The following is a 24,409-nucleotide window of genomic DNA, read 5'->3' on the forward strand; positions in this document are numbered from 1 at the left end:
GGGGGGGGGGGGGGGGAAGTGGGGCAATTTGGCCCAGACCCTGGGTCCTGCAGGGGCCCCCATGAGAATATAGTATTCTAAAGTATTGCAACTTTTTTTTTATGGAAGGGGCCCCCGAAATTCCTTTGCCCTAGGCTCCCTGAATCGTCTGGGCAGCCCTGGAGCTCTTCCCTGACAGCTAGTGATGAGTGCCTCTCTCCTCCAGCCTAGATGTTGCTGCAGGGAGAGAGAGCTGGGGGCGAGTCCTTTCTCTCCACTGTAGCCCTGAGGAGCCACACTGCACCCCAAACCCATCATCCCTAGCCCCACCCTGGAGCCCACACCCCCAGCCAGAGCCCTCACTCCTCTGCACCCCAACCCTCTGCCCCAGCCCTGAGCCCCAGCCCATCCTTCAAACCTCTCAGCCCACATCACCTCCGTATTGGTGCACATAACAAAATTAATTCCATAAATGGGTGGGAAAAATTAGAGGGAACACTGTTCAGGATCAGACTGTATTTACATGAACAAACCTACTCTGCCTAGGTATCCAGCAGATACAGCTGTGTTGTCTAAGTGATCAATTTTGGCTGGTGTGAGGTTACAAATCATTTTAGTATTGAATGCAGGGGTAATTAAATATTGTTATTGTATGAGGAAAGGGCAGGAGAACTGTGCTTAGCTTGTCCTGATTGAGGAGGTCATGCTCAGTGCTTAATTTGTGCCAGGACTTGCCAAGGCTGAGCCCTGGCACCTCTAGGCTTGGCAGTTAATAGCCCCAGTACCTGTCGGCTTGCCACATCAGTAATGAATATAAAAAACTTATTTGAGCCCCGGCATTTTTTTCATTGCAAATTAAGCACTCGTCACCCTCAACTGAACTGACTTTGTTAAGCAGGAGGTTTGGATGCCAGATCCCAGTGGGGAGAGAGTGAGAGAGAGAGTGGGAGACATGTTTTGCTTGGTGGTGCAGTTGAATACATAAGCCAGCAGCCACAGAAACTAATTTCTACTCTATCAGTCAGAAAGGTTCTATGTTAATTATTAATTATTTCCATGGTAATTAACATTACAATTTAACGGAGATGGGAAAGACTGGGTGAGGACTGGGGCTTAGAAGATAGATCTAGGTTTTATTTTATTTATACACTTCTGATGACACAAAGTATGTTTTATTTCTTCTACAGAATACTGCAGTATAATAAACAAACCATAAACAAAAGACAAAACTAATAGAGAACTCTGTTGCTATATTTTTAGCTTACCAAATTTTAGTGCTGATTTGGGACAGTCACTTTTTATTTTTCTTGTGGTATAATGAGAGATCATCTGTAGACCTACAGAATCTTTAAACCTGACATTTTGTGAACAAATAAAATAAAAATGTAAGCTGATGAAGGGAAAATACAATTAGTTATTTTGTGCCAGATAGTTCACATTAAGCCTCTATTCCTGCAATGAGAACTGCTAGTGCAGTTTTCAAGACCCATGCAGAACCCCATTAACATTAATGGGGTGGCTAAACCCATCTGGAAAGCCAGTGTTACTAGCTACCTGGGGATCAGGGCTGGCTCCAGGCCCCAGTGCACCAAGTGCGTGCTTGGGGCGGCATGCTGCAGGGGGCGCTCTGCCAGTTGCTGGGAGGGCGGCAGGCGGCTTCGGTGGACCTCCCGCAGGCATGCCTGCAGAGGGTCCGCTGGTCCCACGGTTCCGGTGGAGCATCCGCAGGCACGCCTGCGAGAGGTCCACTGGAGCCACAGGACCGGAGAGTGGGAGAGTGCTCCCCGCAGCGTGTCACCGTGCTTGGGGCGGCAAAATGGCTAGAGCCGGCCCTGCTGGGGATCCACTATGCTGTTTCTATACTACACCACCTCCTGGAACAATAAGGTGTTTATATTTCCATCAAAGTACTCCATATTAGCAAAATACTAACAATATTTATTTTAGGTGCCCTTGACAATTTTAGTAAAGTGCCTCAACTCCATCTCTAACACTTTGTGGATCAAACATCTTATTTTCCCTATTGCCTCAAAAATGGATTCATCAAAATTTCTTTTAATCAATTTCACAGTTGCAGGATTAACAGTCACCAGATTATCGAAAGGTACAACCAGAACAAAATTTTTCCTAGTGCCATTTTTTGTTAGGTAAGAACGATTTCTATAATTATTATTGTTGTTATAGATCATTTTTGTTCTAAAGCACAATGTTCCCACAAGAATTCTGCATATATTTATCATGTTTTTAATAACTGATCTTTAAAAAAGTATCAAAATTAAAATTACAATAATAGTTTCTAATACACTAACATAACACTTCTCTACTTCTTTCCTTCTCACATGTATTGCCTCATGCATCCTTTGGGTGGCAGAACACACCACACAGCACAGCATGAGAATGTGCAGGGTGTCACAATGGACAAGCAAAACCTAAATAAATAAGAGAAAAACTGCATATCTGAAGAGATATTAGAGCAACAAGGTTTTTGTTCATTGTTATTTTGTAATATCAAAGCTAAATTGAAGTATTTTGACAAATGTTATAAGCATCGTATTCAAATCTGATGCAATATAGAATGATGACACTTTTAAAAACTATCAGACTTAGGGTGATGGTAGTAATAATTATTTTATTGAGTATTACAGCATCATAACTGTATATGGTGCTTTATAGATCGTACGTATGAGAAAAAAAAAACAGCAATGAAAATCTTCTCTCAAATCCATTGTATTTGGCTTTTTATTTTGAAACAACTTTTTGCTCTTGAACTGCAACACTGCAGAGAGGTGTTCCTGCTTTTCAGTTGGATGCACCCTATAGTGTACCTACACATTGTAAAATGCATGAAAAGGGAACAGAGGGCCCAAGACACTCTCTTAGGCTGACTTCATGCTGTGTGTGAGAAGTGTTCCCTTTAGGGAGCAGAATGCTGAGCTCTGCAGAGAAATACTGAGAATACGCTGTAAACACTGTGGCTCTCAAAGACACTTGGGGTAAAGGAAGCTCCAACCTTGCATTATGTGAGAGATCCAGCAGTGCTACTGCTGTAGCAAAAGAATTCCCTACTGATTCTCCTCTCCATGATTTTGCAATACCTTCCTTTCTGAAGGAGGTATAATTGTATAGAGGAAACTAATGGTACTACCCTAGGGACCAGTACTATTTATTTTCAGACAGATATCCAACTGGATACCTACCGGTGTTTATGAGGCACATGCTAAGTATGGAGCTGTTGCCTAGTTCCACCCCTTCTTGCTCTTTAGAGCTCCAGTCCTGCAGGTTTGAAATGGAAAGGCTCCTGGGAAAAGGGGAACATGCCCCCTGACTTTACTGCCATCCCACACATACTGCCTTTAAAGCATTCTGTTCCTACTTATTTTTATTTGCTCTCTTCTAGGTTTCAGGGCAAAGTGGAATATAGATGCCTTACTTAGTTGGAACTACATCTCTGAGATTGGAATTTGGCCCATCATAAATAAGAGTGTAATTATTTTTATTTAATTGCTAATACTTTATTTTAACACTATATTCACTTGTTTTGATTTGAACACTTTTTTTTCTTCCCATGTGATCTGATGGCATATAATATCTCATATTTGGTCTTTTAGCCTGGAATATCAGTGCCTCTAACATTGCCAAAGATTGTTATACTATTTTAATTGTATTGCTGTATAAGAAAAACATTTTTTGAAACTATGAGGATATAAACCATTAAATCCACTGGACCATACAAGGCCCTTTGGTTAACTGAATATCTTTAGACTCTTCAGTTTTTCACGGAGAGAAGTTTCTTATTCTCATTATATAAGAATTCCTTATATAATAATTTCCTGCAAGTGCACTCAGAATAGAGCAACAAAGAAACGGTATTCGGGGGAGGAAAGACACTTAAATAATAGGACAGAAAGGAGAGAGAATAGCAAAAAGGTAGAAGCCTAAACATCACAAAGTAGATGAAAGAAGCAGAGCTTGAGATGAGGAGATAACATGAGGGAGAACACAGAGAAGAAATGAATTGGAGAATGAATTGGAGAAATAGATCCAGCCTGAACCAGGTTTCTCAATCACATGCAACCCATTATCTGTTTTCTCTTCCCACCAGAAAAGGATAGTCTAATATCCTCTGTATGACCTTTCTCTACTTTATTCTCCTTTTGCAGTGGTGTCACTCTTTCCTCCACGTTGTGTTCCTCTGTTGTGGTACCTAATGACTCTTTGTGCATAATGATTATTAAAGCTCCCTTTTTTTAAAAACAAAAACAAAAACAGCTAAGGTTGGTTGCTTTTTGTTTTTTTGAACAAATAAAGTTATAATCATAGAGTTTAAGATCAGAAGGGACCTCCTGAACTTCACAGGCCCTATCACTACCTGATGATGCCCCTCCAAGCCTAACAATCAGGATTTGAACAAAGTATAACAGCCCTCATGAGAATAACCTATTGTGTGCCACACGTAAAGAACAGGTGCACCAACGCCAGAGGCTCCTGCAGTGGCAGGGATTTGATTAAGTGACATATACTCAGAAGTTCCCAGAAAGCCACCTATGTTCCATGCTGCAGAGGAAAGTGAACTCCATCTCCCCAAGGTCACTGTCAATCTGACCTGAGTGAACATTCCTCCTGGGCCCCACATATGGGTGGTGATGAGTAAGATCTTGAGCATGTGAGCAAGACCACCAGCCAAGCACCTGAGAAAGGGAATTTCAGAACCACCTCACAGCATTGGTCTACTCTAAGCAGTGTCCCAACTCCAGCTGTGGCAATTGCTGATGCTTCAGAGGAAGAAGACAAACCAATACCCCAAAACCCAGAATACACTGAGGAAAAAAATTTCATTCCTGACTCCTAGAGTTGATCAGCCGAAGCCATGAAGCATGAAGTCATTTATTGATTCTATTGTACATGGGATTTCATAAGGTGGACTCATCTGAAAATATTTAATGGAGACAAATAACCATTTGTGATATTTATAATTATCAAACACACACACACACCAATAATACCTACTGTATATTTCCCCAATCTGATCTGTTAACCAAGGTGAGAACAGGTGCTTTGTTTCTGGCTAGACTTGTAACTATATCTTGTATAACATTTTCTATTGCTCCGAGGATCTCAGAACTGAAACAATTAATATTAATTAAAGTTTTGTATGATTAACCATAATTCACTGTCAATTCTTACCATTGATTCCCTCCCCTAAAATCTACAACAAATATTTAAAATCTTAATTGCTACAATTTATGTATTAATTTTAAAGATGGATAACACCACTTCCTCCCACTACTATTTTCCTGAACTTTGTCTTGCTTAGTTTCGCTAGAATCCTTGATTTGCCATTCCACATGCATGACTGAGTTGCACAAGTTAAAAATACATTTCCAACCACTCCTCATACCATCAGATTTTCAACCAGCTGAACTTTCAGACCAACTGGTTGGTTTGAGACAGATGATTAATGTTTTAGTTTAAATGATGTAATATTGGTTTTGGCTATCATTTGAGTTAACTTGTTTTTAAATGCTGTAAATTGCAAAAATATTCAAGAGTAGAAATAATTCCTGTTGTACCATATCACATTAACCTTTTGATCTGCTGCCCTGAACGAATTGTTGAGGTTTTTAATTATATGAAGGATTTGGCTCAAAAGATGCACAGTGAAAAGGACAAAATCTATGTTTTTCACCTAAGCAGACAAACTAACCATGCAGCAAATCCCCTATAGCATAATAGTAGGTTGGTCCAAGTGTTGTGACAGATGCTTTTTATTTTCAAAAGCAATCTGATTCCAACCTCTGCTCTGTCCTTAAAATTACAAGTGCACAGTGTGCCAGTATAAATCTGGGTAAGAACTAAAAAATGTATTAAATATATTTTAGCCCAATGTCCTACCTGCAACCCAATTTTGTCACTGACTAAGGTCAAATAACAACACAGTTGAAAAGTCAATAAAAATAAAAAGGCTTGACCATACAGCCCCTGATAAGTGCACTTGCCATTGTGAAGCAGCTGCATAATTGAGTTCCCTATCTCTTAACCTTCAGATATATACTCTACTTCCTAAAACTTAATGACTTCTAAAAGAGATTCTAATGCGTGCAGAGAAAATAGGCAAAAGTTGAAACACTGTAAAGTGTAGAGAAGGGATAGAGTAAAATAGGAAAGCAAAGCTGAATAGAGCTGTTCTGCAAGTAAGATGTATACTCAAACACTATGGTGATGAGGGACATATAAATACCTAGGATAGAATGGTAGATAGATAGATCATCCAGCTTTTGGCATTGACATGCCTCTTATAGATACTTTTATCGTTAGGCCCTTCTGACTAACTATTTCTTTAGATACCATAGTTATATTTTATGTTCCATGTGCATCCTGAAGTTTGCCTCAGATCTGCACATCTCAGACTGTTTTGCCAGGTATCTTCCCATTTCTGTAATAAAATGCATGGTTTGCTCTACGCTGTCAAATGGAAGGTCCAGACTTCATTTCCTATCCTGATTTCTTCCTTTCTGGGCCATCAGAAGCTGGGAGGGCTGGAAAGTTCTACCAACTTACATATATTCTTTCCTCTGTTCCATCTCCTTTTCAAGAGATGAACTCAGTTTTAGTAAGTAAGCACACAGTGCTGGCCGACTATGCCTATTTAAAATGCACTTTGCGTTAATAATGAAATCTGGGCTAAGCTGTGCTAGGCACTATAGATCTTATATCAGGATACAGCCTGTTAGCTCATTTCTAACAGGTCACACATGAACATTTAGTAGTTTGGCATAGTACATGGAATGCACTTAAATAATTATGTCATAAAACAAAAAAACTGTTGAAGAATTAATCTTATAGTACTTTTAGCAAACAATGATATGTAGACAAGAGTAAAACTATTCCAAATGCAAATCTGCAGTTTATGACTAATAATTTTATAACTAAATTTTAATCTGAGTTTGTAGTTTAAACTGGGAATGAAAATAAATAAAAATATTTAATTTTATTTATCTTCATTCTCAATTTAAGCAATAGATTACAAATTATGGTTTTGAAAAAACTGATATTAAACTCTATTATTTAGAGTAGGTATGTGGTTGCATATGTGAAACCTGATGCTGTGTGTGTGCTGTTACATTTCTGACAACGGGGGACTTCAAGGCACATCGTCCATACTAGGCTGGTATGGTTCCCTCAATATACTACATCTGTATAAGCAGCAAAGAGTCCTGTGGCACCTTATAGACTAACAGACATTTTGGAGCATGAGCTTTCATGGGTGAATACCCACTTCGTCGGATGCACATCTGTATAGTGGCACAGATACCTATTTTGCTCAAGCCAATGGGGTATTTTGGGGGACATCATCCTTTCACATTAGCATGAGTGATCAGGGCATCGTGTGCAATGGTGCAGAGACCTGTTTTTGCCTATGCTAATGGCCTTTGGGGAGGAGTGTTATTTTCCACACTGGCATGAGTGAATTATAGGACTGTGTATGTACAGTGTCACAGGTACCTTTTTTTGCCTGTGTCAATAGCATATTTTTATAGGGGAACTTGTGTCTTGCCTTGACATGGAAGAACTGAGATGCTGTTTGTGTGTGCAATGGTGCAGGGACCTGCTACACCCACACTAGTGGAAGATTGTGTGAGTACCCTTTGAGATTTCACCCTGTCAAGATTTACCTAGTGATTTGGCAAATGTTATCGGAGGGGCCAGTTTCCCCAGTTCTGGTCTCTTCTCTGGCTGCCTCCTTGATGGAACGCAGCAGGGAAATCCTGTGGTGATCCAATAAGGTGAACGCAGACCAGTCTGTCTCCCTGGGGAGGGACAAAGACATTCTGAAGAAGAGGTGAAACCCTTAGCAAAGGGATTAAAATGGGCTATTATGGGCATCAAACGTCAAATTCCTACCCACCCAACCCAATAATAGGGGCAGCAAAGGGCCGGTCAGTGAGGAAGAGTAGGAGACTCCTGAAGAAGCAGCAGTGTGAGACCAACAGCTTTTCCCGCCCTTTCTGACTGACCAGTGGCTTTTCCCGCCCTTTCTGGCTGACCAATGACTTTTCCCACCCTCTCTGACTGACACCTCTGTTCCCGCCCTTTCTGTCTGACCAATGGCTTTTCCCACCCTTTCTGACTGATTCCTCTTTTCCTGCCCTTTCTGACAGACCAATGGCTTTTCATATCCTTAATGACTAATGACTTTCCTGAAAGCATGCACTGACTGAGCCTTGATTGCTCAATCTTGATCCCTACTAGCACAGTCAGGTGACTAACGAGAGGTGAGGTGGACTTTTCAAACAGCATGATAATAGCTGCCATGTAGAAAGAGTACACATGTGGAGGGAATAAGTGGCTCCTAGGCAGTGATAAAAGGTTGTACAGTGGCCCAGGTGTGAACCTGCAAGCAAGGAGTGGGAGTGAAAGGTGTTCTAGGCTGAGGAAAAGAGAGAGGGGCTGCAGGGGCACAAGGCTGGCAAAGGTGTTGAGAAACCTAGAGGAAAGTTTAGGGGCAAGTACCCAGGTCTGTGACAGACAGCCTAAGTCTGTGTCTGACCAACAAAAGCTAGGCAGAGGTATTAGAAGTACAAGGCAATGAAGAGTGTCCATACCCTCTTTCCCAGACAGAGTGCAACAAACCAGGGAAGGGAAGGGGCTAGGAGAGGTCTTCAAATGGCTGGGTTATTAGAGAAGATACAAGGGGAAGTGCAAAGTAAGAGGGACAAAGAGAGGATGCTGAAAACTGCAGTGCAATATTTTACCAACCCCAAGTATTCAAAAAATCATGAGTCCCTCCCCCCCACCATAGACTCTGACTTAAAATTATGGGATTTTGAAAAATAATAAATATTTTGTCTTTTTATTTTTCTTCTGTTTGATACTTCAGTGTACACCCGAGTCATGTTTTCAAGTTTCTCTCTACAAACAAGAGGGTTAGACTTACTTTTTTTTAAAGTGAAAATTGAGGTTCTGGATCACTGGATTCCAGGAGCTTGGGCTTTTTGAAAAAAAAAACACAATAATTATTGCATGATAAAATCATGAGAGTTGGTGTGGGATATCCATAGCCAGAGAGCATCTTGCAATGTAACTCCAAGTGGGATGCCAGGGTGCTGGAAGTGGGGAACTCTGTGCACTTGCAGGAATAAATACAATAGATTTCAGTTTTTATCATATTCAAGTGTTCCATACACATCTTCCTCCTGTTGGTAAGACTTTTAGTTCTCTCTCCCTCTCTCTTTTTTAAAAAAACAAACAGCCTTTCTTTTCATGCCACCTTTAAATAGAGATGTCCTGGCTTAAGAAGAACTTCTGAAAACCTAGGGTCTGCAACACTGCAAGTGTCAATTTCTGCTTTCACACTAGTGCAATCTGATCACAGCTCCCATTGAGCCCTATTGGTGTTGCATGAGTTTGTTAGTAGAAAACTGTCCTCTGTTGCTTTAATAGTGGTTGTTGTGGCAAGATTATTCCTTTCTTTTGTGAAGGAGCCCAACTGCAGAAGAAAAAGCAAAGTTGGAGAATTTATTTTGTGCTGTCTTCACCTTTACAGTTTTTGATATACTAAAGATTTTTGTATTGTCAGCTCATAACAGCATCATAATAATTGTCAGGCTGAAAGTGGTGGTTTAGACTCTTGGTTAGGGGGTAAGTTGGGGGATATACACATTGAAGACGTCTACATTTTTGGAAAAAATCCCACTGTTACTAACACCAGTTTTGCTGCACTGTAGTTAGCAATGTTGTGGGCTGCCTAACATCTAACTGTGTTGTTTAGACTTGTTCTAGGAGGACTTGATGTCATGCTGCTTAAGAAGTTGGCAACCACTAGCAGCTGGTCTTCACTGGCGTTCCCAGTGTTGCTACCATCAATGAACCCTTGCTCCCTATACTTGTTGGAGTAAGCAGCCCAAATCCAGCCTGGGTTGGTAGTAACAAATCCACAAACATATTCATTCAAGGAAAACCTCAGGCTATGATAACATGAAAACAAAGTGCTGCAATTATCAGAGGCATACAAAAGAAGAGGGAATTAATAAATCCTTGAAATTCTCAGATCTTTAATCTTGACTCTTCGGCCTTTAGGTATCTTCAGATCACTGAGGAAATATTTATGCAAAACCCCCATAGCTCTTTTCAGTAATTCCATGTCAAAATCAACAGAGTCGCAGAGTTTTGTTTGATATAGAACTGACAAAATTATACAATGCCCTTAGCAACAGATTTCAAATAAAACTGGATATGTGAACTTGCAGGGAGGTATTTTAATGACTTACTTCTTCCAACAAAGCAGTAAACTTCAATTTAAAAAAGCATGACCTAAATACTGAATGCCTCGTCCAGTGTTAGTTAAGTGTAAGCAGGAATTGAGAGCAATAAACAACAATAATAAAATAATAATAATAAATATTAAAAACCCTCTGTGTCTCAATCTTTATTCATACCAAACCAAAAGCCCATATAAAACTAGCATCTAGAAAATTATCAGTTAATCTACAAACACTGGGCTATTTCCTGAGGTCCTAATTCATTTTTTACTTGGCAAACTCTGATAGATCTCAGTAAAAAATGAGTTAGAGCCCCAATATTGACTCAGTGTTTTCCACGTATATGAGAAGAAAAATGACTGAAAGAACAAATAATGATCCATTATGTTAGATGCTGAAATGGAAAGAGAAAGAAGGAGCAAAAGAATGCAATTCCCTTAACATTCGCTGTGTGTGTCTGAAAGCACATGAGCAGTAGAGGACACCACAGACAGCAGACATAAGAATAAGTAATTGCTTCAGGTTTTAACCTATAGCTGCACTAGTCCTTGACAAAATTGCACAAGGTAGATAATGAGATACATTTGTATTTGTTAGCACAATTAAAAAAATATTCTTGCGCCAAAAAGTTCCCTTCATTAGTTTGTTTGCTTTTACAAATGTATGCTTTATTTAAGGATATTTTTAAAGGTCATTATACTGTAACATGGTCTATCAAATTTTAAAATAATTTCTGTAAATGACTGAAGAGACTTTTCTGGTTGGATTTGTGGGTCCAGTCAAAATTAAAAAGTATTACATTAAATTAAAGTGCATGTTTAGCTTAATGCCACATTTTTAACTGACCCCAGATTTACAAGTTATTCCTATATTAACAGCTTTATCAAGCAAAGCACTCCATAGACTAATATGTCAAAGCATGTGGGCTTTACATGCTTTTTTTCTGTTCATTGCCTATTTTATCTGAAGAAGATATATTTTTTCTTTGGTATGTTTCTTTCCTACAGTGATTTTTCCATGATTGTGATGATACTCCTCATTCACTAACTAGGCCGTAATCAATTACTTTAACGGACCAGTAACCATAGTAGTGGCATTGAGATATCAAGTCAGTTATTTTCAAACTGTGTATGAAAATCAATTCTAAGTAATCAATCCTAAACAGAGGGAGAGGCCTATGAAATGTCATGCAGCAGCGTACAAGCAAAACTGGTTGGCTTAGTTCTGCCATCCTTATATTCCCACTGACACTTATCACACTGAGAAACATATTGCCCTTGATCTCATAGAAGGGAGAACTCTTTTCGTCTGTGACAGCATGAGACCAGGTACAATGCTAAATATGTGGGCTTAGTATATGCTTAGTAGGTTGGTGGAAGCTGGCATACCAGTTGCATCTGCTTAGTGATACTTTAAAAAACAACAACAACAAAACCAAAACATTTCCACAAAAGTCATGTAAGAGCTTCCTGGGAGTGCAACTAGTAAGTTATATCAAGTTTCCGTCTCTTTTCTGCTTCCTAAAATTATGATTTGGACAAAACTTGAAACTGTGTGAACTAGCATATTTTACTGTGAACAAGTTAGTGGAGTAGGGGAGCCAGATCCCTCACCTATCATTTATATGAACAAAGCCCAGGGAAATAGAAGATGAAAAGTCACGCATCGCTAACAGTTTACAAATGGTATATCCCTTTTTATTTGACATGATTTGATAAAACAGAAAATCTAATACATGTTTTTATCTTACCTAACACTTGAGTGAGAAACACCTGCAAGTCATTTACTATCGAGTTAGCCAAGTCTATAATAGGGGGATTTTAGTTTCTGACCCTTTTCTTTGTCTTGAATCATTTAGCCTTATATAAATTCTGACAGGTCTTGTCTTTTGTGGAAAGAAAACTTGCATCTAATCTCTGTCACAGTGATTTTCAGAACTAACATTTCCTAATGCCTCTAGAGATGTTAATACTGTTTTTGGGGGGTGAGGGGAGGGAGGGCAAGAAGGGTAATGGAGAAAAAGCAAGACTGACACATTAGTATCAACAAAATGTTCCTTATCTCTTACAGTATGAATGTTGTGTACACTTTGTTTTGTTCACAATAAGCGAGCAGCAGGCAGGCAGAGTAGTAGGGAAAAGATCTTTATTGAACATGCATAGAAGCACATATTACATACTGAGAAATCAGTGCTTGCCTAGTACCACCCTTGCCACCAACTTCCATTCCTGAGCTCACAGCAAAATAGGGTACGCCTGAAACCTGACTCTTTCTTCAGGCCCACTCATCGTGTCAGATACTTACATGTGTCACAGTTTTAAGGCAGAAAATTGTATTTGATCTATTTAGTATTCAAACTATAGTGGCATTATTTCAACATGGGTATATTGATATGTTAAAATATGTTAAAAGAACACTATTAAGGTTGCACAGTCAAGCATTCAAAAGATAGGAAATACCAGAATTAAGACTGTCTCAGAAACCTTACTTTGACCCCTGATGCATATGCATTATGATGCAGTCATTCACACCAACAAACCGCCCTCCACCACTACCACTACCACCACCACCACCAAAAAGCAAACTGGAAAAAAAAATGAATTTCATCATGTCACATCATATTGACACCCACATGGGTCACCACAAGGGTAGAACCTTTACATCCACCACACCGGTATCTGCTTCTTGAGCTAATGGAGTAACTGACGGCAATAGTAGGCTGTCATCCTCTATGTGCACAAGTTCTAGAGAGGGGTGGGACACTTTGTCAGTGGGTTTCACAGATATTTGCTGACAGCAGAGGAAGGTGAGACTCAGGGTCTGGAGATGTTCCATTGCAGGCTCTAGATGGGTGTATTTCCTAGGGCACACAGATTCTTTTGCCCTTTTCCCCGTTACCCTGTCCTTCCAACCTATTCCTGTCCCAACCCTCTCCCTTCTTTGCTCCTCATCTTGGTCACTTTGTCCTCAAGTAGTCAGTCTCATTTCTACTCCATGGACTTCTCATCTCAGTTCCCGTTTGTTTGCGTAGGATGTCCTAATCTTACCATCTGGATTCAACCTTCCAGCCCAAGTCTGCCCCAGCTCCCAGTGTCCTTGCCCAACTACTGGGGCTAGCAGAGTGGGGTAGAGTGGAGCATAGGAGAGAGAGGCGCTCTGCTTTCAGTTCTGGTGCCAGGAGCTGGCCCAACAGTGAAAGTCCTACTCAGCCCTGTGGTGGAACATGTCCAGTGCAGATGGAATCTTTAGAAATTTAGCTCCAAAACTCTCTACTGAGCATGTGCAAAGTATGATTTTTCAAAGGTTTATAACCTGGACAAATATAGGCAAATTTTCATGGAGATGGCACATCCCTGACACAAGCGCCACCCCCTGCCAAACTTCAAGTTTCTGCTGCTAAGAATGGGGTGCTTCTCAGAAAAATGTTGCCAGAATTTGTTAACATAGACAAAACAATATTTTTCCTTTACCTCATTCTTGGAAATGGTGAACTATTTTAACTGAAAATTTCCCCAAAAAATCAGCCTGAAGCAGACATCTAGTATGAAAAATTTCGTCCCAGATGCTTAAAGTTTGGCAAAGTTGTAAGCAACAAGGTCTTATAATGGGAAATGTTGGATAACCTTAATAATAGGCAGTGCTATCAGCCTCAGCTATAATTACTACTTTTATTTTTTTAAAGACTATATTGTTGTGAGGGTTTAAAGAATACCAGTGGAGTCAGCACTTCTAATAAATACTTCAAGTCTGCACATTATGATGAAAGCACAACAAAGAGTCTGTTTTGCAGTTGAATAGACATTTTTCTGACATGTAAATAATATGAAAAATTATCCAGATATCCTTTGGAGAAGACACTAAATTGTGTCTTCTCCTGCTTATCTGCTGGTTGCATTGATAAGCGTTAAAAAGCATATGGCACTTGGATAATCCAAATCATAGAATATCAGTGTTAGAAGAGACTTCAGGATGTCATCTAGTCCAACCCTACTGCTCAAAGCAGGACCAATCCCCAGACAGATTTTTACCCCAGTTCCCTAAATGGGCCTCTCAGTGATTGAGCTCACAACCCTGGGTTTAGCAGGCCAATGCTCAAACCACTGAGCTATCCAAATGATATGGCTAATGTTCATTCTCATAGATTCTGTTCAATAAATACCTGTACATAAACTGGGCTCTGCCATCAAAGGGATTATGGATGAATTACAAGCAAGCAATCTTCCCTCCTCTCCACTAAATGGCTGCTACAGTTGTCTGCACAGTAAAGGCTGGATCCAAACCCCTTTAAGTCAACAGTGGAAGTTTTTCAATTGCTTTTGAATCAGGCACTAAATTTTGTAAAAATATTTAATTCAGAATGTCTTTTATACCTTGTTCATGTCACAACTTGAATCTAATGATCAGTGATTGAGCCTATCCCCAACAACAGCTGCATCATTTTTGTCTGACTTCAAAATGTCTAAAATATTTTGTTCCTTTGCTATTTTCCTTATGTTAGCCAAATCCTAAAAAACATGCCCGCTCAAGTGTGATTTGCTCTTTGAACCCACAGTTCCAGGTGTATTATAGATTCTTTGGGCCAAAATCTGCTCTCAATTATACTCATGCCACGCCACTGAAGTCATGGGTGTGACCCAATTGACAGTAACAGGTATAACTCAGGATGGAATTTAGACCCTTGTTATTAGTCACCTAATAATGCCTAGGGGAAGTGAAGTAAAAGGATGATGTAGCAGCCTACACTCACACTGGGCACTATGAGTCTTACAAATAATGAGCTAGGTGGGGCACTTGATTAATGCACTAGCTTTTCATCTCTGGAAATCTAGACTCAAATCAGTTTTATTCACCATTTAAAATGCATTTGGCAATTTTAGCCTAGTTTCTAATGTCAATTAGTCCACACTACAAAACCACATACACATGTTTTTGGACAAATGGCAAGCTTTGCTTTAAAGAGCCCTAGGGCTGAAATAAAAGGGATTTAAAATAAAAGATTAGGAGAGAGAGAGTGTGGGGGTTAGGGGCGGAGAGAAAACAACTTCATTCACATTTAAGAAGGACTTCATCCCAAAGTATGGTTAATCAACTTGTTTTGTAAATGTTCTGGTTCTAATGAGTTGGTTAACATTAACAAGCTTTTAAAATTAATCTCTGATGGGTTTTCTACATTTCCCTGCTATGATGAATTCTAAGTTCCTTTAAACCTTTTCATAGACCTCTTATGTGTGTGTAGGTCACTCTTCTATGTCGGCTCAGAACAAACCCAGATGAGTCAGATGGATGCATTATTGTGAGCCACCTTCCATATTTGAGCATGGAGGAAGATATAACTTTTACTTCTCATTTGGCAATGTGGACTGCTAATGAACTTGATTCCTGGATCCATGGGTCTGCTTCCAAACAACTTTTTGGCTCCTGGATCTGGACTGGGCTCTGAAAGATGTCAAGCCAGAGAAGCCCTGAGGGCACCCTGCAGCCAAAAAGAGCATACAGCTCATAGCTATGGGAAGGTGTTAAATAAATATTCTGTAAATAAAATTACAGTACCAGGGAAGATAAAGGCAAATTACTAGTATATAGAACTCTCTATAGCTGACCTCAGTCATCCAGAAGAGAGCTCAGCCACATGTTAGGGCCTCAAAGGTTTGAATAAAATGTACTTACTATACTCTGTAAGGACAAAGCGCTTTGGTCCAAGTTTGGAAGACTGTGGACTAAGTACTTGTCTACACAGGGAAATTGATGGGAATAGCTATTACGGAATAAGATATTCCACAATAATTCTCTGTGTGTCTCCCTGTAAACACTCTAGTATGGAATAAAAATAATTTTATTCTGGAATAATTTGTTCACGCACAAAGCGCATTCATTGTTCCAGAATAGAGTGACTTTTATTCCATAACAGCGTGTCCATATGGGGAGCTCTTCTGGAATAGCTGTTGTGAGATAGATAGATAGATAGATAGATAGATAGATAGATAGATATTCTAGTCAATTTCCCATGTAGACAAGTGCATAGGGGCCATGTTTACACTAGGAAAAATATTTGTTTTTACAATGAAATAACTAACAGATGATAGCAAATACATTATACAATCCTAGAGTAGGCAGGGAGATAGTAGTCTTACCTTAATGTGTACCTGGTCAAGGACCTTTATTGAATTTACTAAAACAAGCTATAACAGTATAATGTACTGAAAGCAATTATATTGATGTAAACACCTTTATACTGGTATGAACACCTTTATACCAGTATAGCTGTATTCACATTAGGAGAATACACCAATTTAACTAAATATTTTTTTCTAATGATTTAGTTAAATCAGTGCATAAGCTGTGTGTTGACAATCCAGTAAAGAGAATAAGATTTGTAATGCAGCCTCTGACTGAAGGATCTCACATCTCAGCAGCCAGTCTCAGGATTACTTCACACAAGCTGTTAGGAATATGGTGTCAAATAAATACACGTTAATGCCATGTTGCTGCAAAAGCCTAACTTCTTCTGTGTTTGGTTGTTTAAAAGAGATACAAGATTTAACTGAATATGGTGTAACCTATGTTAAGACAAACCACATGGTCTAAGTAGTACTGTGTTGTGTACAGTCTATAGTTATTTTGGAATAACTATCAACAGTTAACAGTTTGTAAACAGACAGATGCTTGGAAAATCAGGCAGAGTCAGTCAGTTCTTTGTAGCCTTACAGAAAATGAACCAGAAGCTGCCAACAAAAATGTGTTATAATAAATTGATATATGCCATCAGAGATACCTCTTCCAGTATAAGAATATTCATTTGTGTCATAGAAAAAGTCGATAAGCAGTAGGTGGTTCTAGTGCCCACATCATGAATGCTTTCTTAAGAATCTGATAGCACATGTTAATTTATTATAAGACATTCCATTTGTTTTCTGCAGACATTCTTCTGTGTATCTTTAAAGCTTCCCTCATTTGTTTGTGCTGGAATGTTTCCAAATCTGGATCATTCCTTCACGGAGAGTTCTGAGTGTGCTAGGAATGCCAAACTGGGACCCTGGCATGGCAAAGAGAAGTCAGAAATAACTGGGGCAGTGATGGGGTTGGTGAAAATGCTATATAATGCCATTATGTGCATTTGTTCTTAGATAATCATATATTCAGCACCCTCTCCAACTAATCAGACTGCAGCTTTTCTTCACGTCACTTAATAAAGTTTGATGTCTCACCAGAAGGATAACAAACATCCCCATCAGCCAATCCAGATTCCCCTCCGTGGAGAGCTGAGAGCTGAGATCATGGTCTCAGCAAAATTATAGAACTCTCAGAAGTGAGTCAGGAAAGCGAATTCCTAACCCTCTCATTTTACCTTCAGGTCGCCTCATGTTAGCGATGTAACAAAAACAAATAATAGCTGTTGCCTACCAGTCGTTATTACACTACATAAGTTGTTCCGTTTTATGAAATAGGAACAAGAAGGAATTGTTTATTTAAATTTAAATACAGTTGATTTTCTAGATTTACGTTGCAGGCATACTATTAGTTTGTTGTTCATCAAACTGGTATTCTAAATGCTTCTCCATAATTGAGTTAATGGGTCTTCAGTCTCATTAAACAATATGGGTATGAAAGAAATTATGCTTCTACAGCTCATTGCTGAAAGTGTTCAGCAGGCACTTCTGATTCCAACACATTACAAATTTAAACAAGAGTGCTCTAGAAGACTGGTGAATCTTGAATGATGGTTTAATAACAGTGTAATAATTTATATAATTTATTTATATTCAAAATATATGTAAATACCATTTGTATAGTATTTTTATCTGAATATCTTTAAGCATGCTGTAACAGTGAGGCACAGAGAAGCTAAGTGACTTGTGCTAAGAGCTGCCCACAGGAAGCCATTTGAAGTACATAAAAACAACTCTCATAACAACTTTTCCAAAGTCACTCAGTGAGCCAATTTCAGAGCTAGAATAGAATCCAGGTCTCACAACTCCCTTGTTCTGTGCTCTGTCCACTAGACCTTGATGCTTTCCATAATTCTTACTAAAAGAAGTATGATGAAGGGCCTAAATTGGAATCCAGCTCACAGTGGCTTGCTGCAGCATCTCTGTATGCTTTTCTGAAGTTGGAACCCCTGATGTTCTACAATACATTAGAACCAGTTTCCACATTAAGGCTGCAAACACTTGTACATGATTAACTTTATTACTGTGAATAGTCCCATTGACTTCAATGTGTTGATGTGGATGCAGTTATACCACTATAAAGGTGTCTAATACTGGTATACTTTATGGGAAAATACTATACTGGTATTAACACCTTTTGTCATAAACAGATAGTTAAGAGTTAATGTCTTTTTTTACCTGTAAGGGGTTAACAAACAGTGAACCTGGAACACCTGACCAGAGGACCAATCAGGAGACAAGATACTTTAAAAATCTTGGTGGAGGGAAGTCTTTGTTTTGTGTGTTTTCTTTGTTGTTGTTCTCTCTGGGTTCTGAGAGTGACCACACGTACCTACAGGCTCTCTAATCTTCTGTTCAAATTTAGTAAGTACAAAGGTAGAAAGGCAGTTTAGTCTTTTTGATTGTTTTCTTTATTTGCAAATGTGTATTTGGCTGGAAGGGTTTTAATGTGTATTTTGCTGGAAAGATTTTTAATTTGCATGTATGCTGGGGGGGAGGATTCTCCCTAGTGTCTATAAGCTGAAAGACCCTGTAATATTCCATCTTGATTTACAGAGATAATTTTTACTTTTTATTTCTTTCATTAAAAGCTTTTCTTTTTTTTAAAGACCTGAGTGATTTTTTTCCCCTTGTTAAGGCTCAAAGGAACTGAGTCTGTACTCACCAGGGAATTGGTGGGAGAAGGGAGAGAGAGAAGGAGGGGAAAAAGGTGAATTTCCTCTTTGTTTTAGATTCACGGAGCTTGAATCTGTATTACCCCTGGGTGAGGGGAAAAGAGGAGGGGGGAAGGTAACATCCCTCTCTATTTTAAGATTCAAGGAGTTTGAATCACAGTGATCTCCTAGTGTACTCAGGGAGGGGAGAATCTAGGAGGAAGAAAAGAGGGAGAGGAATGGTTTATTTCCCTTTGTTGTGAGACTCAAGGGGTTTGGGTCCTGAAGGTCCCCAGGGACGGTTTTGGGGGACCAGAGTATACCAGGCACTCCAAGTCCTGGTTGGTGGCAGCACTACAAAATCTAAGCTGGTAATTAAGCTTAGGGGATTCATGCTGGTACCCCATCTTTTGGACTCTAAGGTTCAGAGTGGGGTTTTATACCATGACATCTTTATACTGGCATATCCATGTCTATATTAGGGTGATAACACTATAATTATACCAAAAAATAGTTTAAAAATAATGTAAAAAAATCACACTCCTAACCAACATAGTTATACTGGTACAAAACTATGTGCAGGCCACTCCTAAATGTCTGCATGATTAGCAACCAAGGTAAGAACATTTTAAATAGAGCTGGTGAGAAATTGGAATTTCCATTCTGGGAAAAATTTAAGACATTTTGAAAGTTGTTTTTGTCCCAAATCAGGATGAAAAATCAAAATCTTGAAATATTTTGTGGAATCGAAATTCCAAAATATTTTTATTTGGAAACACTGAAACACCTTTACCAAAACAAAAGGTTTTGATAATGTCAAAATGTTTCATTTCAATAATGATGATATATTTCATTTAGATGTCAAAACCTTACAATTAGACAAAAGAAGGTGAGCTAATACCTTTTATTGGACCAATTTCTGTTGGTGGTAGGGGCAAGTTTTGAGCTTCACAGAGCTCTTCCTCAAAAACATTATAATACAAGTCCAAATGAAATAAAACAAAGCAAAACAAAATATTCTATATTGATTCTGAATAATTTAGAAACTTTTCCTGTAAAAATTTTCTTGAAATCGACACATTCCTACATTCTTGTTTTTTTTGTTTTTTTTTACAGTTTCATAGATATGAAATCACTGTATATGCACAAAGTTTATTTCTTCCTTCCATGCAGGAATAATATTCCAGTATATCCCCCGTTTTTCAAAACTAACTACATTTCTTTTAAAAAAATGATTTGGTGTAGGCTCCCTCTCTGAAACAAATATGCCTGCTTCCCCAAACTGCAGTGCTCTTATATATATATACAGTATATTTGATTAATTTTGTCAGACTGTGTCCTGCATGTTGACACAAATCATTATCCATGCTCTTCTCTGATCTCCTGCCATGGATCAAAATGCTAATATGTTCAGCCCACCAACATCTTTGTCTTTACATAATTTGCTTGTACCTAACTTTGGAAATTAATGAGTATCTTTCTATCATGATCCAATACCCATCCCTCTCCCGAACACCTGAAAGAAGGATTAGATTTGGTTAGGAAGACCTCCCAAAAGTATCAGTATTGAGTTACAGGTATCATATGTACAGGAAAGCTGGAAGATAGATTAATCATACTTCCTCCCACCCCCCCCCGCCAAAATAAATTAAAAAAAAAAACAAGCATGGCTAAGAATGTTATAAAGACTTGCAGAAAGACAAGGTAGGTGAGGTAATATATTTTATTAGCAACTTCATTACTTCATCCACCTTGTCTCTCTAATATCCTGGGAACAGCATGGCTACAACTACACTACATAAAGACCTGCCCATTGTGATGTGCTCAGAGGATTTTGGGTGCTAAGCAGTGAAATCAAAAGAAAATACACATATAAATGAAAATAAATTAACAACTAAGAGACAGAGGGAGATAGAACATTTTAAATGGTTTTTAAAAGCATTTTGAAACACTGAAAGTAATGCTATTAGTTACTACAAAAAAGTAAATGTTAGATTTACACATAAACATAATAAAATGATAATTAGAATAATTCTGAGTAGCAAGAAAATTATACCACATCTTTTATCTAGAAGGTTTCTGAAGTGCTTTATAAACTTGGATCACTCATGCACCACTGAAATGCAGCCACCTCTGGCATGAGATGTGGAAGTAATTCCGCTCCAGTAACACTACACAACTGTTTCTTCGAAAAGGCAGTAAAGAGCTATTGTGTGGGAATTAAGTTTATAGAATCATGGGGCCAGATTGCCCCCTCCAATGGATAAAACTAATGGTTGCAGGGGCTAAGGGATAGGAAAACTGTGAGGATCTGCTCAGGGAGAGAAAATCTGTGGGAGAAATGGTGGAACAAGGAGTACTGAGAGAGAAGAAATGGGGCTTCACATACACACAGTCACAGGATTGGAGCCTAAGTCCTTTCATGTCACTGCTAGGGAATCAGAAGGGGGTGAGGAGCAAAGGGGAAAAAATGAAGCAGGAGAAAAACCAAAGTAGGAGGACAAAGTCTAGAATTGGCAGACAGAGAAGACGGGAAGCCTGAAATAAGAGAAGTGTTGAAATGAGTGGGAGGGACAATGAGCAATGAGTGTCCTATCATTTGCTGGACAGAGTAAAGTACTGTAGAGGACAGAGTATGGGGGGAAATGGTGATGTGCCTTTGTGTATGTGTGTTTTAAACTAGCCACTTTAGGCTGAGGACACAACCTTAAAAATGTCACTCTCCTTTCCCCTCTATGCCTTTCTTCTCCTCCCTTCCCATTTCTTTACTTTTTTTTTTTTTTTCCTGTTCTTGCCTTATTTTTGGAAAGAAAGAACGCATGCAAGCAGGAAAGAAAATCAGTGGAGTCCACGTCTCAAAGATTCCAGGGCTTTCAAATTGCTTTCCAAGCCTTCCTTTTATTCTAGCAACATATCTTTCTTGGGAGACCCTTGCCACATCTGCACTTTACTTAATTCCATTGTGTAGAGAGAATTAATACTGTTCCTACCAGCATTGGCCAGAGAATAGAGGCCATAAGATGGTTTCGGTCACTGATTTTGTGTAATTTGAAAAAAAAAATCAAGTATTTGAATGATGCCCAAAGTCAATATTTATGGGGGGATGAAATTGGCAGGAGAGCTGAACCTTTATTGCCATGTGAACGAAAACTTCACATTTCATAAATTAAGTATTGCTTGTCTCAGTAAAAGAGGAGCTTGCAGAACATATGTTCAGATTCTCCTTCCTTTCCTACTCATCTGACAGGGAAATTAAATACAAAATTCTATCCTCCCTCTCCCCCCACAACTTTGCAGCTCATGCAGTGTCATGTTGAAACTAATATTTAAGCAAAGGGGAATCTTTAGTTCTTTGAAAATAGGTATTTGTTTAAACATGATACCTGATATATTTGTAATGAATATATTCAGCAATACATTGAGGTCATGCATGTTAAACTCTGGCAAAATAAAGATGCTAAACTCATCAGAAGGAAATATATATTTGCATTCATTTCTCATTTACCTGAAGACTTCAAAATATTTTAAAAAAATAAATCTAACAATAATATTGCATCAAATGTTATTTAACTTTTCTAGTAATGAATATAGAATCCAACCCTGCAAACATTATTTGGATCAAAACATCCATTGCTTTCAATCAGGCCCCAAACCCTTAAAGCCAGATTGCGGATAATTGGCCGGAAATAAAATTGCCTAAAATCACAATGAAAATTGGACACAGATTTGGACTAGGAAGGACAGAGATCATCTTGCTCTGCTCTAATCATTAGACATGATGTCTTCTACAAGCAGTATGTGATAGTCACCGTAAAAGGCTGTTTTGTGATATAGGTATATTGATCTATGTTTTATGACATCATCCAATGTTTGAACATTTATTTTCCTGGTATGGCATTCCTGGGAATTCATCTCCAGATACTAAGGTAATCAGTTTCGGTCTGACCTAATGAAATACCTCTGTACTTTGTTGGAACATTAAAAGGACTAATATAACATTTCACAATCTGATGGCATGATTGAACACTTTAATCAAACCCCAAAAGGTCAGTTCACTAAACTGATATGCCATCATGGTAGTGCATAAAGTATCTACATTCCCTAGACAGAGATGATATAGAATTTAACAGCACATTTGCTGTGTTTGCCTACCTCTCGTTTCTTTGTGTTCTTTGGTATCATTTCTAATTAAGGGCTAGATTGTAAATACAGTCTGGTATGTAAAAGGGGAGTCATGTACCTGCACTGTCCCAGGCAGATCAGGGAGGGAATGATGACTCTTGGTTTGTGATTCTGGACCTATGTGTTTATTCCATTGCTATTAGATTCAGGGACAACAAAGGTGGCTGGATTCCTCCAAAAAATTAAATGCAATGGAAAATGGCACTCTGTATGGGTGGAGCCCTGCAAAACCATACTTTCTGTCTCTGACTTTTGTACCTGGGCCAGTCCCCCAGCTGAGTTAGGAACATCAGAACATAGGTATTGCCCTATTGGGTCAGAACGGAGGTCCATGTAATCCAATGTCCTGTCTCCAATGCTGGCCAGTACTAGATGTTTCAGAGTAAAGAATAAGAGTTCTGCAATGGGCAGACATGGGATAATCTACCCCCCTCCCCCCACACACATATTAAGTCTCATCCTGATCTCTAATACTAGGTCCTAAAACACAAGGTTTAATGAGATGAGTTTCCTGTGCCTTTCTTAGGAGAGAGGAGTTTATGTATTAACTGTTCAGGGCAGCAAGGCAATGGGACTCAGAAACACGTTTCTGTTAAGACAGAGGAATAAGAGGAAAAATATAACTTTTATCCCTACAGTTTCTCCTCTGGCCACATGGGGCTTAGTAGTTTTTTGTTCTCCTTTCCCTCACTCTTATTGCTCTCCATGCCAATTGCTGTCCCAGAACAGTGAGCAAGAAAGGAGGCACAGAGAGAGACAGACACCAGCAGGGGCACGACCGCTTAAGGGCCTAGGGCAAGAGAGAAGAGGATCTGTTGCCTAGGATCCATGGAAGATTGTTCTTTGAGGCAGAGGGTAAGGCCTGGTCTACACCACAGGGTTATGTCAATGTAAGCTGCCTTGAGTTGACCTAGCTGTGGAAGTGTCTTCACTTAAATTTGGCTCCCACTGACATAAATGCCTCTCTCCTCCGGTTTGGTAACACCGCCTTCCTGTGCGATGTAGAGTCACAATCGATGTAATTAGGTTGATGCTGTGTCAGCGTAGACATGGCATTGCTTACATCAATAGTGACTGGCTGTCAGGAGCTGTCCCACAATGCCGGACACTAACAATACAATCAATACAAGTGCTCCTGGTGAGGTTGCACACTTGCCGACACAAGAAG

The 24,409-nt window shown here is 39.1% G+C and overlaps 1 protein-coding gene across 1 annotated transcript in view; it reads right to left on the reverse strand.

Moving 5' to 3' along the window:
- Positions 1 to 24,409, reverse strand: part of SPO11 (SPO11 initiator of meiotic double strand breaks) — a 59,765-nt gene that overhangs the window by 20,612 nt on the left and 14,744 nt on the right. The window contains exon 2 of the mRNA XM_075072246.1: positions 7,653 to 7,808. Within this exon, the coding sequence (XP_074928347.1) occupies positions 7,653 to 7,808 (156 nt within the window). The remainder of the gene's footprint in view (positions 1 to 7,652; positions 7,809 to 24,409) is intronic.

Source organism: Chelonoidis abingdonii, chromosome 14 (genome assembly GCF_003597395.2).
Source record: "Chelonoidis abingdonii isolate Lonesome George chromosome 14, CheloAbing_2.0, whole genome shotgun sequence".
NCBI lineage: Eukaryota > Metazoa > Chordata > Testudines > Testudinidae > Chelonoidis > Chelonoidis abingdonii.